Genomic DNA, 16,690 nt, shown 5'->3' with positions numbered 1-16,690 from the left:
ATTCAGCTAGTATGGAAACAAGTAGTGCTTTCATTTCTTCTCATATGCAGAGCTGAAGGTGGAGTCATATATCAGCTTTGAAAGTAATCAGCCTTTGGATTGTGGTGACAGAATCCAGAAGTTTAAGCCAAGGCCAGTCACTAGTCTGTCAGCTGTGATATTGGCCTCTTGTGAAGCCTGTGCATCACTCACCAATACACGTTCGGCCGTCAACGTGTAGACGGAATCCTGGGTTGCATTCACAATAGTAGGAGCCTCTGGTGTTCACACATCTGTGCTGGCAGCCTCCGTTATGGACCTGGCACTCGTTGATATCTGTAGACAAACAGTTAGGAATGCAATCAGAGACTAGATCGTGTATCTAAATATGTTTTGATGAACTCAAACCATGTTATCTGGATACGCACTGTATATTTTCTTTTTCTCTTTCGACAAAAACAAAGCAATGAATCGTTCAGAGTTCTGACAGACAATTTGTGCAGATCAAATTAATAAGTTGTTTCCAGGGCTGAAACACATGTTCCACCATTCTTTATGAAAACAGCTTCTGAATACCCGAGTCTCTAAAAGGCTCCAAAACTAACACCATGCTAAGCACCTACTGAAATACTAAACTGTAAGCAAACAGGTTAGTAGATTCTTTAATGCACCACTGGAAAACACTATAAACTAGTGACTGAGCCCTAAGGCATAGTTCAAGATGTCTGGTTAGAGAATGGCTAAAGCAAAACCTATAATTAGTTCATGCTGTCATTCTCTTTCTCTCAGTAGTTCTCTATAATGTCTACACTACAGTCTGTCCTCGCTCCTTCAGTTTACTGCCGAATCTAACCCACCATCAGACCATCGTTATTCAGAATTAGTGCTTTCCCCACAACAGCACCATTACAACATATAACAATGATCAAAATGTCAAATTTATATCTTACACATAACTTACACCTCTGTATGCTAGAGAAAAAAAATTAGCTTGGATGACCTTGAGCTGCTTCTAGGCAATAGGAGAGAAACCACAGAAGAGAATGGCTTAAAGTAAAGCAAATCCATCATATTCCCTCCGAAGGTACTGCTGTCGTTTTTCTTTTTATAAAAAAAAGGGGGGGGTCGGTGGGTAGGTTCTGGATGTTGTTCAGAGATGCTTGGGGGTCTTAACCCAAAAAGAAGCAAGGATGAAGCACACTCATTAAAAAAATGAGCTGGGCGAGTGTCAGAATTAGTCCTTAGAGCTAACTTTGTGAGACAGAGTTTTGTGCACCAAACCAAAGTTAACGTGCCTACTATAAAAGATCATTAAATTCCCACAACATTCTTTTCATCCTGAAGATTTCTTTGTTTTGTCCCTCTAGGAGAAAACATCTGTCCATCCAACAATTATCTGTAGCCGCTTATCCTGTTCTACAGGGTCGCAGGGTTACAGATAATGGATGGACATATAACCATACAATAGTGTGTTTTCCTTTCAGAAGCTGAGAACCCATAACTATCCAAAGAACCCTTAAGGGAAAATTGTTTAAGAGTCTAAGAGAATCTTATAAATATTCACTTATAATGGTTGAATTATTTAAGCATAATCTCACAACTTACATCTCTGGGCTACTATACATATACTCTACAATACTACTTTTTAATTGTCTCCAGATTAATCCTTGGAAGGCTACTATGAAAGTTTCTGATCATTATAAGTGTCTGCACTTGGCATCAACTTTGTATTTTCCTCCTAGTGGAGGTCTGGACTGAGCATTGCAGCACAGCATACAAATATGTGTCAATTGTGAAATGGTATGACGGAAGGAAGGACAATTTTAAAAACATGTGCTGGCAATCGTTATCACTTTAAATTGACATCAAATTATTTATTATACCACTTAGCACTTTTCTGCTTTTTCCAAAGAAATATAAAGTGATGCATTATATCCTGTGTGAGACTAATATGTAGATAATATTACAGGACAATTACAGGAAGTGTAATAATTTTGTTCATCATAATGAGAATTTTTTTCAGTTAATCTTACATTTACCATGTTCAGTCTCCCATTTCTTCAGTTTCCTAGTCATGACCCAGGCCTCCTTTCTTACCTACAGCTGTTTTAAAGCTAGATGGCCTTTGGATTTCATAAAATTGGTGAAATTTAGTTCCCGTTGATAATTTAGTCATTGTGATATATGTTTATTTCTGTAATATCTAAAAAAAAAAAAAAACAGAGGCCATTCTGTGGCTGGGAAGTTATTTAACTTGAGGGGATTCCCTAGCAAATTATACTGTATGCATAAAACCGCTCACTTCACGCAGTCAAGCAGACAGAGGAAGTCCATGTGTGCATGTGCGGGTTTACCTTCTTCCTCTTCTTCTTCTTCTTTTGGGTTTTACAGCAGCTGGCATCCACAGTGTTGCATTACTGCCATCTGCACTGACAGTTACATCATTCTGTCACTAAACGAATAACTGATCACACCGAGGTGCTTGCTGACCACTGATATTTATTAGTTTGGTCCTGCGTTTCCTTTCATTCACAACATAACGACTTTTTTTCTTGCTTTCTGTTACTGTAGTTGGTCTTTCACGTTTCATTCGCACATTAATGTCCTCCTCTCCTGTTTCAAATTTGTATCCCCCAATGCCTTGCGTGAACAGGGAAAGCCCACCACGTGATGCATGATGTAGTATCTTGAATTGGGTCATGGTGAAGCAGGAAAAAATAGTGGAGAATTTAGGGCCACATGGCTCTTAATTCATTAATTGTTCTATTTAAAAAAAAAAAGCTAATAAAATTGGAAGTCTGTGATTCAAATTCAGTAGCTTTCAATCCATTAAAGAAAAATAATTGGGTGTCTGGGAAAATTACTTTTATGACTTAAACTTGAAAAATCTGAAAGGCAGTCTACCTTTAAAGTGAAGCTCTCAGTAAGATAAAACAAATGAAACGGTCAAGCAATTGTTCACTAAACATCAATAGGTCTCCTGATTTTAAACTGTCACTTTAAAATATGCACTAGGTAAATGACTAGACTTTCCTCAGACAGGCTGACTGGCCTTCGGAGTAAATTAAAGAACTTTTAATGCTGATTAAATGTCCTATTTGTAGATCATTTACTAAAAAGAGATCACTTATTTAGCATACATCTTTGACCTGGTTTATTATATTCATTCATTCATCTTCACCAATCACTTTTTCTTCATTGAATTCACAGTGAGTCCATTGCCTATCCTGAGAATATCCAGCACGAGGATAGAATACACCCTGGATGTGATGCAAGTACATCACAAGGCATTGTACACACATGCATTTGCACACTCATTCACAATTTGGGGAAATGTAAAGTAGCCAATCAGGAAGGTCAGAGGAAACCAGGGAACCCAAAGAAAACCCAGACATATATGTAGATAGTTAGAACATGTGAATCTCCATACAAACAGTAACAAGCTCAGGATCAAACATAGGAGCTGTGAAGTCGTAACGCATCATTCTACCCTGTTTAATAAATTGTGATGTCCTGATTAATACCAATGATTCTAATGAAGAAATGTTTAGCCAAACTGAGTCAAATTTGGGTGTTCATTCCAAGGACTGTTTCAGGTATTGTACTGAAATATCACATCAAACTGTACACAACATTTCTTCTCCTGTAGCCAATAATTACTTATTCACACCAACAGAGCCATAAAACAAATTCATTCTGTTAAAATGACATGGCAAAGTCATCTCATCTCATTATCTCTAGCTGCTTTATCCTATTCTACAGGGTCGCAGGCAAGCTGGAGCCTATCCCAGCTGACTACGGGCGAAAGGCGGGGTACACCCTGGACAAGTCGCCAGGTCATCACAGGGCTGACACATAGACACAGACAACCATTCACACTCACATTCACACCTACGGGCAATTTAGAGTCACCAGTTAACCTAACCTGCATGTCTTTGGACTGTGGGGGAAACCGGCGCACCCGAAGGAAACCCACGTGGACACGGGGAGAACATGCAAACTCCGCACAGAAAGGCCCTCGCCGGCCACGGGGCTCGAACCTGGACCTTCTTGCTGTGAGGCGACAGCACTAACCACTACACCACCGTGCCGCCCACATGGCAAAGTATTTAAAATAAATTAAAGATACAAATGTTAATAACATTATTTTTGCAAAGAGGGTAGCAATCAAACATTTATTATTCTATCCACATTCACTGGATTTGAGCAATCACATGTTCTGATTGGCTACTGTACTACTAGGCTATCAGCTCATATACCATAAGTGGAGAAAAACAAAATGGTGGAATATGTTAGTGAACCAACCGAGGACGAAATAAAAACTCTACTCAAAAACAAAAAAACCCAAAATACAAAAAAACAACAAAATATGGAATAAAAGTATTTGATAGTAAAAACATATATTTTTTATTTTTCAATAATAATAATTATTATAGCATTTTTCACAAATTGCTACTGTTATTTCATCAGTTTGTTTACATTCTAAGTGGAAATGATTTTGTCAGAAGTTTTATATCAAGTTTTTACTTATTGTTCAGAATTGCGGTGCCAGGTCTTAATTATTTTGACCTTTAAAAGTAGTAAACAGGCACCCTTGTCAGACATAGTGGCTCCCAACTCGTTAGTTGTCAGGGCATGTTACAACATGCCAACTTCAGACACCCTGGCGCCACTGTCCATCACACGCCAACTTCAGACACCCTGGCGCCACTGTCCATCACACTGTGCTGCGTGGACTATATAAGATGCGCACAAACATCGAGGAAAACACAGCACACATCAGACGGGGACTCCATGCAACACCTGCTTCTCATCAGTGAATATTTGGATCCGTTTCTCTCTTTCTTTCTCGGTTTCATTTCTTTCTTGCTTTCTGTCTTTCTATCGCGGACGTGTCAGGATCCAACGTCCATCATTTGTGCCGTGTGAGCATTCCGTGCGTCCTTGAATGTAAGTTGTTTATTGTTGCGTAGCTACTGTGTTATGTGTGTACTCGTTATCTGTAACTGTTACATGTAGCGGTAATGCTAGCGAGTATTTCTTCTCTTATTCTCTCATCCTGTGTCTGTCTATTTTCTTACGTGTTTGTTCTGTTCTGTTCAGTAGCCATGTAATGATAGCGCTTGTTTTCTCGTCCACGGTTTGTTACGGGAGCACATTTCATTATTAGCTATTGCCGTGTTGGGAGTGTAGTGGTGGTATGTACAGTTCATAACCGCGCCACATATTCTAACCTTCTATGCGCAATACAGCGCGGGGCAGCGCTTAAAGGAGCCACGCTCCCCTTCATTCAGCCGACACACTCTGTGTCTTCATGCGGGTGTGACTCGCTGTAAGCAGTTGCACCACGCACCTTGGTAATGATAGCTGCTGTAGGCAGCTATCCTCATCCTCCGTGTACGTTGTACACATTGTACATATTGTGTACATATCGTGTATATAGTCAGTATCTAGTGTGTTGTGTTATTTATTATGGGGTGTAAGTAGCATTCATTGGGCTTTACATTGTTTTACTTATATAGTATTCATTTGTGTGTTTTACATTGTATTACATTGAATATAATTATTATTCATTTGCGTTAATATATATTTAATGCGATGTGTATTTGTATTTATATCATTGTCATTATTTACATTATTGCTTGTGTGTATATTATTGCTCATGTCTTGTTGTATTTGTATTTTATTCTGTTTTCTAGTAAAACCACGGTTTACACGGTTTCTCGTGAGTGGACATCCATTAATTCCTGTTCTAACCGGACAGCCTGGGTAGCTCGCTGTATACCTGATCCAGTGTCCCTATTATACAGTCCTTTACCCTGTCCATCACCGGACACCCATTTTTATACTTATCTCATTTCTCGAAATCCAGTGAATGTGGATAGAATAAAACAGTTATTCCACTCAATCTCATCGTACATGGCTTATAGCCTATCAGGTCATGTATTACTTGATTTTGTGGAATAACTGTTAATTATTTTTGCCATACATTTCAGGAAAATTATTAACCATCACCTGTGCCACTGTAAAGTTCAGCTCATGAAGTAAATAAAGGATTAAAAAGGAATTCTACAGACTAACATTTGTAATGCGCTGTGTATGAGTTAAAGTTTCTGGAGTCCCCACAGCATAATGTGATTCACATAAGCCCTGAGAAGACTACAATTGCTAAATAGTAATGGAGACCACCTGTCCAGGAGATCCGACAAGAATCTTAATTACAATGGCCCAGAGACAGAAGCTGACATGAGGCTTAAAAAGTCCACAGCAGCAATGTGGCATGTGCTGAGAGGAAAGACCCCAGTCCATTCACAACACCAAGAACAGAACAAAACAAAAAAAGTGCTGCCGTTTCTCGAGACTAGAAATGCATGAATTGACTGTGAGACATAGGTTAAAGGCTATATGTGGCCTGGAAGCTTTTACTCCTGTATACTTGATTTGCAATTCATATGACACTAAGCAGGAACATGTCCATGGATAACTGGTTAAATCCTGCAAGAAACGTGCATGTGTTGGGGGTCATTCCTCAGACAGAGGATACCCTTATCAAAAAGAAGTATACTTCAAGTTCATTTTATAAAGTATACTTAAGTAAAGTTAAAGTATATTTCCTTAAGTACAACCCCGATTCCAAAAAAGTTGGGACAAAGTATAAATTGTAAATAAAAACAGAATGCAATGATGTGGAAGTTTCAAAATTCCATATTTTATTCAGAATAGAACATAGATGACATATCAAATGTTTAAACTGAGAAAATGTATCATTTAAAGAGAAAAATTAGGTGATTTTAAATTTCATGACAACACCACATCTCAAAAAAGTTGGGACAAGGCCATGTTTACCACTGTGAGACATCCCCTTTTCTCTTTACAACAGTCTGTAAACATCTGGGGACTGAGGAGACAAGTTGCTCAAGTTTAGGGATAGGAATGTTAACCCATTCTTGTCTAATGTAGGATTCTAGTTGCTCAGCTGTCTTAGGTCTTTTTTGTCTTATCTTCCATTTTATGATGCGCCAAATGTTTTCTATGGGTGAAAGATCTGGACTGCAGGCTGGCCAGTTCAGTACCTGGACCCTTCTTCTACGCAGCCATGATGCTGTAATTGATGCAGTATGTGGTTTGGCATTGTCATGTTGGAAAATGCAAGGTCTTCCCTGAAAGAGACGTCGTCTGGATGGGAGCATATGTTGCTCTAGAACCTGGATATACCTTTCAGCATTGATGGTGTCTTTCCAGATGTGTAAGCTGCCCATGCCACACGCACTAATGCAACCCCATACCATCAGAGATGCAGGCTTCTGAACTGAGCGCTGATAACAACTTGGGTCGTCCTTCTCCTCTTTAGTCCGAATGACACGGCATCTCTGATTTCCATAAAGAGCTTCAAATTTTGATTTGTCTGACCACAGAACAGTTTTCCACTTTGCCACAGTCCATTTTAAATGAGCCTTGGCCCAGAGAAGACGTCTGTGCTTCTGGATCATGTTTAGATACGTCTTCTTCTTTGAACTATAGAGTTTTAGCTGGCAACGGCGGATGGCACGGTGAATTGTGTTCACAGATAATGTTCTCTGGAAATATCCCTGAGCCCATTTTGTGATTTCCAATACAGAAGCACGCCTGTATGTGATGCAGTGCCGTCTAAGGGCCCGAAGATCACGGGCACCCAGTATGGTTTTCCGGCCTTGACCCTTACGCACAGAGATTCTTCCAGATTCTCTGAATCTTTTGATGATATTATGCACTGTAGATGATGATATGTTCAAACTCTTTGCAATTTTACACTGTCGAACTCCTTTCTGATATTGTTCCACTATTTGTCGGTGCAGAATTAGGGGGATTGGTGATCCTCTTCCCATCTTTACTTCTGAGAGCCGCTGCCACTCAAAGATGCTCTTTTTATACCCAGTCATGTTAATGACCTATTGCCAGTTAACCTAATGAGTTGCAATTTGGTCCTCCAGCTGTTCCTTTTTTGTACCTTTAACTTTTCCAGCCTCTTATTGCCCCTGTCCCAACTTTTTTGAGATGTGTTGCTGTCATGAAATTTCAAATGAGCCAATATTTGGCATGAAATTTCAAAATGTCTCACTTTTGACATTTGATATGTTGTCTATGTTCTATTGTGAATACAATATCAGTTTTTGAGATTTGTAAATTATTGCATTCCGTTTTGATTTACAATTTGTACTTTGTCCCAACTTTTTTGGAATCGGGGTTGTATACTTTTGTGTACCAAGTATACTGATATCAATGTACTTACAGTATACTTGTAAGTAAACTAATCTAATACTTCTTGGGACTAAATTGGCCCATTTTTAGTTTATAAAAAAGTATACTTTAAACGTGTCCTTCCACCAAAAACATTTAATACTGGCTCTTTTTGAAATACCATAGTTCACTATGCATCCTGCATGTGAAAATGTAATTCTACTCCCATTCCCTGTATTAGCTTATGAAAGAAAATAGTCGGGAAAACGAGTGAATCTGAAAAGTGACTTGCGTCACTTCGAAAATTAGTATTCATGGCCTCGCCCACCTTGGCTTGTGACCGCCCACAGGAAGAAAGTTCGGATTTAAGCGCGAGGAGAGATAGCAGAGCCCATCTCGTCAGTAGCTAATGAAGAGGACCTAACAGCAAGTTGAAAACATGTCTGTACAAGTTCGTGCCTGTGTTATTTGTGGCAGTAACACATCAATGTTGCATTTCTTGCCCAAGATAGAAGAGGTGAAGAAGAAATGGTTGGAATTTATCTTTGGAACACCACCAGCGAAGTATAATGCAACGTTAGTACTGTGTTCTGATCATTTCAACCACAGTGACTTTTCAAACTTCGGTGCTTTCAGTAGTGGTTTTGCTTCAAGGTTGTTTTTAATACCTGGATCTGTACCGTCAAGACGATCGACCACCAGCTCACAAGCTGTAACTAAAACATTAACTTTTTGTTTGAAGGTTTTTGTTACAAAATAGCATGTTCATATTCTCCACGTTAGCATGCATGACATGGTCACAAGCTAGGCAGAGATGAGTTTTCTGCTTTTCGGTGGATTTCCGCTTTTTCTGAGTAGCCCAGGAGTAATAGGGTTATACCCGGAACAAATTAGTAACAAGCTGAAAATTTCAGAATATGTTCAGAATACCTTTAGGAATAACATACTAAAAGTCCCCGGAAATCCCCCTTGTGCTCTCTGAGAAATTCAAGATGGCATCCAAAATGGCCACCAAATGGAGATCTGCCCATATCTCAGGCCCAAAACAAAATATTAATGCAATTAAAAGGTCAGAATATATGTTTTGTAGGGTAGGAGAGTAAATTCCAACATGTGTGTATTAATTACATTGTGTATTAACATTATATAATAACAATGTACACATTATTATAACAGTATATTTGTGTATAGTGTGGATCCATTGGTTACTCGTTCACTCCGTATCATCCTATTCTGTTCACAAAACAACAAACACAATTACTAGGGGTTGGAGCACTTATTTTCATTAATGTTAATTAAAGTAAATTGGTGGTGTAAAATGAAAAATGGCATGTTAAAAGGTCATGCTGAGTTCAGTCATTTTTAAAAGGTCATGCTGAGTTTAGTCATTTTTTTGTCCGAACACACTGGCATTGCTAGTAGTAAAGACTGGCGCTAGAAACTCAAAGATTCATTTTTTTCCACCCTTAAACAAGCTTGAATAAATTCCCTACTTCATTGATGGTACAACAAAGGTCCAAGCATTACAACTGAGGCACTGAGAAGTGTTTAAGTCTACTCATTGTTTATAAGGGGCGGCACGGTGGTGTAGTGGTTAGCGCTGTCGCCTCACAGCAAGAAGGTCCTGGGTTCGAGCCCCGGGGCCGGCGAGGGCCTTTCTGTGTGGAGTTTGCATGTTCTCCCGTGTCTGCGTGGGTTTCCTCCGGGTGCTCCGGTTTCCCCCACAGTCCAAAGACATGCAGGTTAGGTTAACTGGTGACTCTAAATTGACCGTAGGTGTGAATGTGAGTGTGAATGGTTGTCTGTGTCTATGTGTCAGCCCTGTGATGACCTGGCGACTTGTCCGGGGTGTACCCCGCCTTTCGCCCGTAGTCAGCTGGGATAGGCTCCAGCTTGCCTGCGACCCTGTAGAAGGATAAAGCGGCTAGAGATAATGAGATGAGATTGTTTATAAGCAAGAGCTTTTATTGAGGCAGACCTTTTTGTCATGAAAGTCGCCGGAATGTTGAAGAAGTGTACTGAAACAGCTTGCCATTGTAGTTTTAGAGGATAGAGTTCTCAAATTTAATTTCCCTTTAATATTTTATCAAAGCTTAAAGATGCACTAAATATTAAGGAAATTGATGTCTAATTGTTGTCTTACATTATGTTCATGTATGTAGGTAGCCTACTAAACTAATCTGTCAATCATGTCAACCATCAAATTCCATGTAATTTCCACATTAATGACCTTGTAATCTTGGTTAATTTTAATTTTAACAGTGTGACAATGGTGAATTTGCATTGCTTGTATGAGAGAACATATAATTTAACATTTTAATTGCATTTATATTATGTTTTATCCCTGAGATATTGAAAAATCTCCAATCGGCGGCCATTTTGGACGCCATCTTGAATTTCTCAGAGAGCCCAAGGTGGATTCCCGGGGACTTTTAGTATGTTATTCCTAAGGGTATTCTGAACATATTCTGAAAAATTCAGCTTGTTACTAATTTGTTCCGGGTTGGACTCAATTTTGAGCTAATGCTCTTGGGCTAGAGTAAAAAACGACCTTTTTATATTATGCCAAATCCGTTGAGAAATTTTTTTTAAGTTAATTTCGGGGGGTTGGGGTATGTTCCTTCATGCTGTTCAAACTTTATTAACTCCAATGATGCTTACACATTATTTGTAAGTCGCCATCTTTAGTCTCGTTTAAATCTCGTTGAATGTGATGTAAAATTTGTGTTATCTACATTGCTATTGGTCAAAACATCAATGTCGAGACCATAATAGCCAATCAAAACAGTTTTTACAAAGACACCCACATCCGCTTGTTCTGACGCACTGGAGGTAGCGTCACAGTGCTGTTAGCCAATCAGAGGTAACACGTTTACTGATTGCTGTTAGCCAATCAGAGGTAACACATTTACAAGCATGAATATTCATAAGTAAGAGCTGAAATCCTGTTGTTCTCTCCCCTCCCACTCCTCCACCAAACTAGAACAGCCTGAAACAGGAGAATCACAGCATTTTTTTTTCACCAAAACCGGCTCACAGGGCATTCATTCATACTAGAGACTACCGCACAATTAATGAAAAAACGATGCAATGAGACTTTTAAGTCTAAGAGAAGTAAACTGTGGGTATACAACTAGTATTTTTTTTTATTTTGTACTGCAAGTATACCACAAGTAAACTCATTTACTAATAGTTTACTAGTTCTATACTTGTTGTCCACTCTTTAGTTTATAAAAGCATACTTCATAGTGTACTGGAAATATACTATGAGTTTACTTGTTTTATACTTCTAATCCACTTTTTAATTTACTAAAGTATACTTTGTAGTATACTGGAAATATACTATTGGTTTACTCATTACACACTTCTAGTCCACTTTTTAGTTTATAAAAGTATACTTTATAGCATATTGGAAATATACTATTAGTTACTGGTTATTATGATATTAGTTACTGTCACAATGTTCTCACCTTTGTTTTCAAATTTGTTGGCAAATAAAATAAATGGTTATCTGTCTCTTTGTGGGTTAATAACACTATGTACATAAAAGATAAGTTTAAGTTCCAACACTGTTTACTCTTAAGCTATTCCATGCCAGAACTGACCACAAACTTATGGTACATGTAGGTTTAAAAGATGGGATTTAAAACATGCTGCCATAGATCACAAAGAAGCCAATATATACTGGTATGTGAAAAAGTAGTATTTTATAGGCTACTATCAAAAGGATAAGCACAACTACAGGGCAAGTACACTTAAACATAAGGCACAAATATTTTAATACTTTATTACACTTTTGTTAGGTATATCTTGATCAAAAGTTTAAGAATAAGCTTAATATACTTAGACTTTTCTACATACTTTTCAGTATAAGCCAAGTATACTTATGTATAACTTTTAAGTACATCTCTGATACACTTAATAAGCAAACTCTCTTATTTTTAAGTTAAAAGAAGTATACTAGAAGCACACTTAAATAAACTTCTTTTTTGTAAGGGTAAAGCAGTATTGATGTATTGTTGCTGCCTCCCTTGACCCCATTCAACAGATTGCATAATGCAGGAGGGTATTCATCATAAAATAATACTTATGTTCGGTGAAGCATGATAAATATTTAACTTAATCAAGCCCACACGCCTTCATCTAAAAAAGGAGTTTCCTCTTTATCTTGAATCAAGGGCTTTTAAATAAAACATGCTACTCCTAAGCATATGTTGTTGTTGTTGTTGTTGTTGTTTTTCAAAAGCTAATATTCTAGCAAGGGCGGCATGGTGGTGTAGTGGTTAGCGCTGTCGCCTCACAGCAAGAAGGTCCTGGGTTCGAGCCCCGGGGCCGGCGAGGGCCTTTCTGTGTGGAGTTTGCATGTTCTCCCCGTGTCCGCGTGGGTTTCCTCCGGGTGCAGGTTAGGTTAACTGGTGACTCTAAATTGACCGTAGGTGTGAATGTGAGTGTGAATGGTTGTCTGTGTCTATGTGTCAGCCCTGTGATGAACTGGCGACTTGTCCAGGGTGTACCCCGCCTTTCGCCCGTAGTCAGCTGGGATAGGCTCCAGCTTGCCTGCGACCCTGTAGAAGGATAAAGCGGCTAGAGATAATGAGATGAGATGAGATAATATTCTAGCAAACTAGCATAGCTCAGGGAAAAAACAAAACAGCAGTGGCTACAGTCATCACCAAGCATTTATACTCTGGTTTTTGGGAGCACTTAGGCATCCTGGTAAGTTATAATAGTCAGTGAGTGATGGACTGAAGCATTACAGTGTGACAAAGCTGACAAATACTATGTATACTATACACCTGTACTAATACTACAGATACATCCATCTAATATTAAAATTCATTGCACTTTCGATGGGCGGCACACTAGTGTAGTGGTTAGCATTGTCGCCTCACAGCAAGAAGGTTCTGGGTTTGAGCCCAGCGGCCAACGGGGACCTTTCTGTGTGGCGTTTGCATGTTCTCCCTATGTCTGTGTGGTTTCCCCCACAGTCCAAAGACATGCAGTTAGGCTAATTAGCTACTCTAAGTGTGAGTGGTGGATGTTGGATGTTTCCTTGGATGTTTCCCAAGCCCAGAAATGGGAGAGTTGTGGCAGGAAGGGCATCTGGTGTAAAATTATACTCCAATTAATATATGTCGATCAATAGGGTTCATATGGACCCCGACCTGGCAACAGTGCTGGACAATTTAACCTGAAACTACCTTCAAATTATCCATATTTATACAAAACCTGATAAACAGCAAATAGCCTCAAGCTGTGGTTGCATATGGTCAAAATCTATGAAAGTGCTCCATTCAAATCTCTGTAATGGCTTCTGTTCGTCCTATGTATTTGTCCTGGAACTAGTTGCACTTATGATTAATCTTCCTGATGGAGTGAATAATCTTACCTGGACACCCTAGACAGACCCTATTGAGAAGATGCTGGATTCTCTTTTGATTCTGGTTCCTCTCAGTGTTTCTTCCTCATGAATCTAAGAGATTTGTCTTTGCCACTTTTAGTCATGGTTTGCTTGTTAGGGATAACGAGACCCATATTTCTGTAATCTGTTTTGTGACAATGGCTGTTGTTCAATGAGCTCTCCAAATACAAATAAAAATTGACCTGACTTGAGTTTTAGTGGACTTTGGTTATTTCATGGTCCAGACTGAAACAGGAAGGTGACTTTTTTTTTTAAAGGTTCTGTAGAGAAATATGGATGAGAAAAAGGTGATATTACCGACTGCCAAAATCATAGTCTGTCAACCACATTTGCACAGTAAAAAAATAAAGACACATAAATAAAAGTGTGAAGATGCAGTTCCAGCTGCTGACAGATGAAAGGAAACTGCAACTGCTGCAAACAGATCATGCCAGGCAGTCTTCTTTTAATCAAATACACACTTTCTTCAGTTTCTATCTTGGAGATGTTTATCCCTGAAGGCCAAACGCCTTCACAGCCAAATCCCCTGTGTTAAACTGACACTTAGCAAAAGTGATCAGTGGTAATCTGATGGTTTTGTGGTAATTCAGTACCTGCTGTTACACCAACATAGGTGCCCTTTCTCACAGCCAAAATTCTTACTTTCAAACTAATCTACAACCCAGAAAAGACACAGCATTTAGGATTGAAAATAATACCACTCAATAAATTAATTCTTCTTTCACCAAGAAATCAAATTGAATTAATTTGGCCCACAGAATCAGTGTGCACTGCAAACATATGCTTGTTTAACTGGCTTTGAATCAGCATCTGAGAGTTGGCTGAGGATGTCTAAGCTCTCAGGCAAACCATGCAGTTTTTCTTCATGCGTCAAGGTCCATCCATTAGTCTACCATTACTTTTAAACCCTTAGATATGATCAGAAATGCGAATGAAATCTGTCGCATTCTTCATGATTCTTTGACGTTATACAAGGCTAATTAAAAACACGTTAGCTAATTGGTTTAGTGCCTTCTTTTGTTTGTGTCCCAGTTCAAAGAATTGTTATGCATTTATGCATTTTTGCAATGTGGTCGAAATACTTTAGTTATTTTTTCCACACAAAAGTCAACTCCAATCCTGGGTAGTTTAGAACCTCCAGTATTTTTTACTTACTTAATAAATTAAAAAAAATTTCATTAAGTGGACTTTGTTTACTTCATAATCTTTTTAGCACTTATTTCTAGGGACAAAATGTAACATCTTAATATTGCTCTACATTTGGTTGTAATTGTATAGCTTTCAGAAAGCTGTAAAATAAACAAAAAGAAAGTTTGTGCTGTAGTCTAAATCCATAAATTTAGCTTTGGTAATGCAACTTGCATAAAACTACTGGATAACTGTTACAACCAGGAACAAATTAATTATTGGTTATATATCAATTAGTTATTAGCTATAATTATTAGTTATATATCAATAACTTTCTAAATGCTCATAATATCCATCCATCCATCCATCCATCCATCCATCCATCCATTATCTGTAGCTGCTTATCCTGTCCTACAGAGTTGCACGCAAGCTGGAGCCTATCCCAGCTGACTATGGGTGAGAGGCGGGGTACAACCTGGACAAGTCGCCAGGTCATCACAGGGCTAACACATAGACACAGACAACCATTCACACTCAGTTTAGAGTCACCAATTTGCCTAACCTCCATGCCTTTGGGGGAAACCGGAGCACCCGGAGGAAACCCACGCAGACACGGGGAGAACATGCAAACTCCACACAGAAAGGCCCTTGCCGGTCGCTGGGATCGAACCCAGGACCTTCTTGCTGTGAGGTGCCGCCCTGCTCATAATATTAATACTAAAAATTGTGGCAAATTATTTATTTCAAATAATTTATCATTTAGAGAACAACACAGTGATCCCAGCGCTATCGTTTTTTTGCTTATAAAAAGTACATTAAGAAAATTAAGCTACTTTAAGTGACTATAAGTAGACTTTAAGTTACTTAAATATAAAATGTGTGTACAGCGTGAAATAGGGCAGATATTGCCAAAAGTCTGAGTTACATTCTGTGGGTTACAATTTCAGCAATTTATAACTAACCAGGGGTGTTTTTTTAAATATTCATTATTGTAATTTATTTTAATGTTCAATTTTTTTTTATTCTTTTGAGAATATGACATTTCTTAAAACATCTCTCATCTGTTCCCAAACAAGACTTTTCTAGCCATCCATAATTTATTAAGTGATGAGTGATGGATGTTTTCACCGCCAAAGCCAAGACATTAACAAATCATACAGACAGATTGGCAATTTCATATATAGTATTATGGTTCACCCTACATGGCAAACGAGTTAACAAAAGTGATTATTATGATAATGTAGTCTGCTGCATATTCCAGCAATGAAACCCTTATTCATATGTAATTCTGTAGATAGCACTCACCTGTGCCCACATATCCTGTGTGGTATCCATTGAAGCAGGTGTAGCAGTTCCTGTGAAAGTAGCGGTAATGTGTATTCCCAGCACCCAAACTGAGAGCTACCTGAGCCCAAATGGTCACAAAAAGTAAGTACCACCAAGATGACATAATGATGAGCATGGACTGAACCACTGACACCGAACTCAGACACAAACAAATGTAGGCATATTAGTAAAAGAAACCCTGAGCACCGACAGAGAGAGAATTATGCATTAGAGAAAGACAACACACTACAACTGCAGCTGTGCAAGCTGAACACTGGCTGTGTTGTCCTGAGTATCATGTAACACTTTTCTCCTCTCTTATACGCTGTGTCTGTCTGCCTCTCGCTCTGTCTTCTTGTCTCCTCTGCCACTGACAAAGTCTTCTCATTCTCTCTGCTTTTCTCTGGTTCTTCTCTCTAAGCTCTGAGAGATATGCATGCCTGGGTTGTTGTGACTCTCTGGCTCCTCCTTCACTGCTACGCCTATATCACTTCTGTCCAACCTCGATGTCCCTTGCTCTCCATCAGGAATTAGAGAATTCCTCAAATCGACAGACCTCCCGTTTGCTGAATTCACTTACAGCAGTGAGCCATCTTCTCAGAGATCTACATTACTTAC

At 38.8% G+C, this 16,690-nt stretch overlaps 1 protein-coding gene across 4 annotated transcripts in view; it reads right to left on the bottom strand.

Annotated features, from left to right (window-relative positions):
- The window catches only part of megf6a (multiple EGF-like-domains 6a), a 92,326-nt gene extending 75,859 nt beyond the window's left edge, over nucleotides 1-16,467 (bottom strand). For all 4 annotated transcript variants that reach the window (XM_060938217.1, XM_060938218.1, XM_060938219.1 and 1 more), the window contains exons 1-2: nucleotides 16,052-16,467; nucleotides 193-315 (exon numbers count right to left, since the gene is read on the bottom strand). In XM_060938217.1, the coding sequence (XP_060794200.1) occupies nucleotides 193-315; nucleotides 16,052-16,208 (280 nt within the window). In that variant the 5' untranslated portion in view covers nucleotides 16,209-16,467. The remainder of the gene's footprint in view (nucleotides 1-192; nucleotides 316-16,051) is intronic.
- Nucleotides 16,468-16,690: the final 223 nt, after the last annotated feature.

This window comes from Neoarius graeffei, chromosome 13 (assembly GCF_027579695.1).
Source record: "Neoarius graeffei isolate fNeoGra1 chromosome 13, fNeoGra1.pri, whole genome shotgun sequence".
NCBI classification, from domain to species: Eukaryota; Metazoa; Chordata; class Actinopteri; order Siluriformes; family Ariidae; genus Neoarius; species Neoarius graeffei.
The sequence above is the reverse complement of the archived record's forward strand: the minus strand, read 5'-3'. Positions and strand labels throughout refer to the sequence as shown.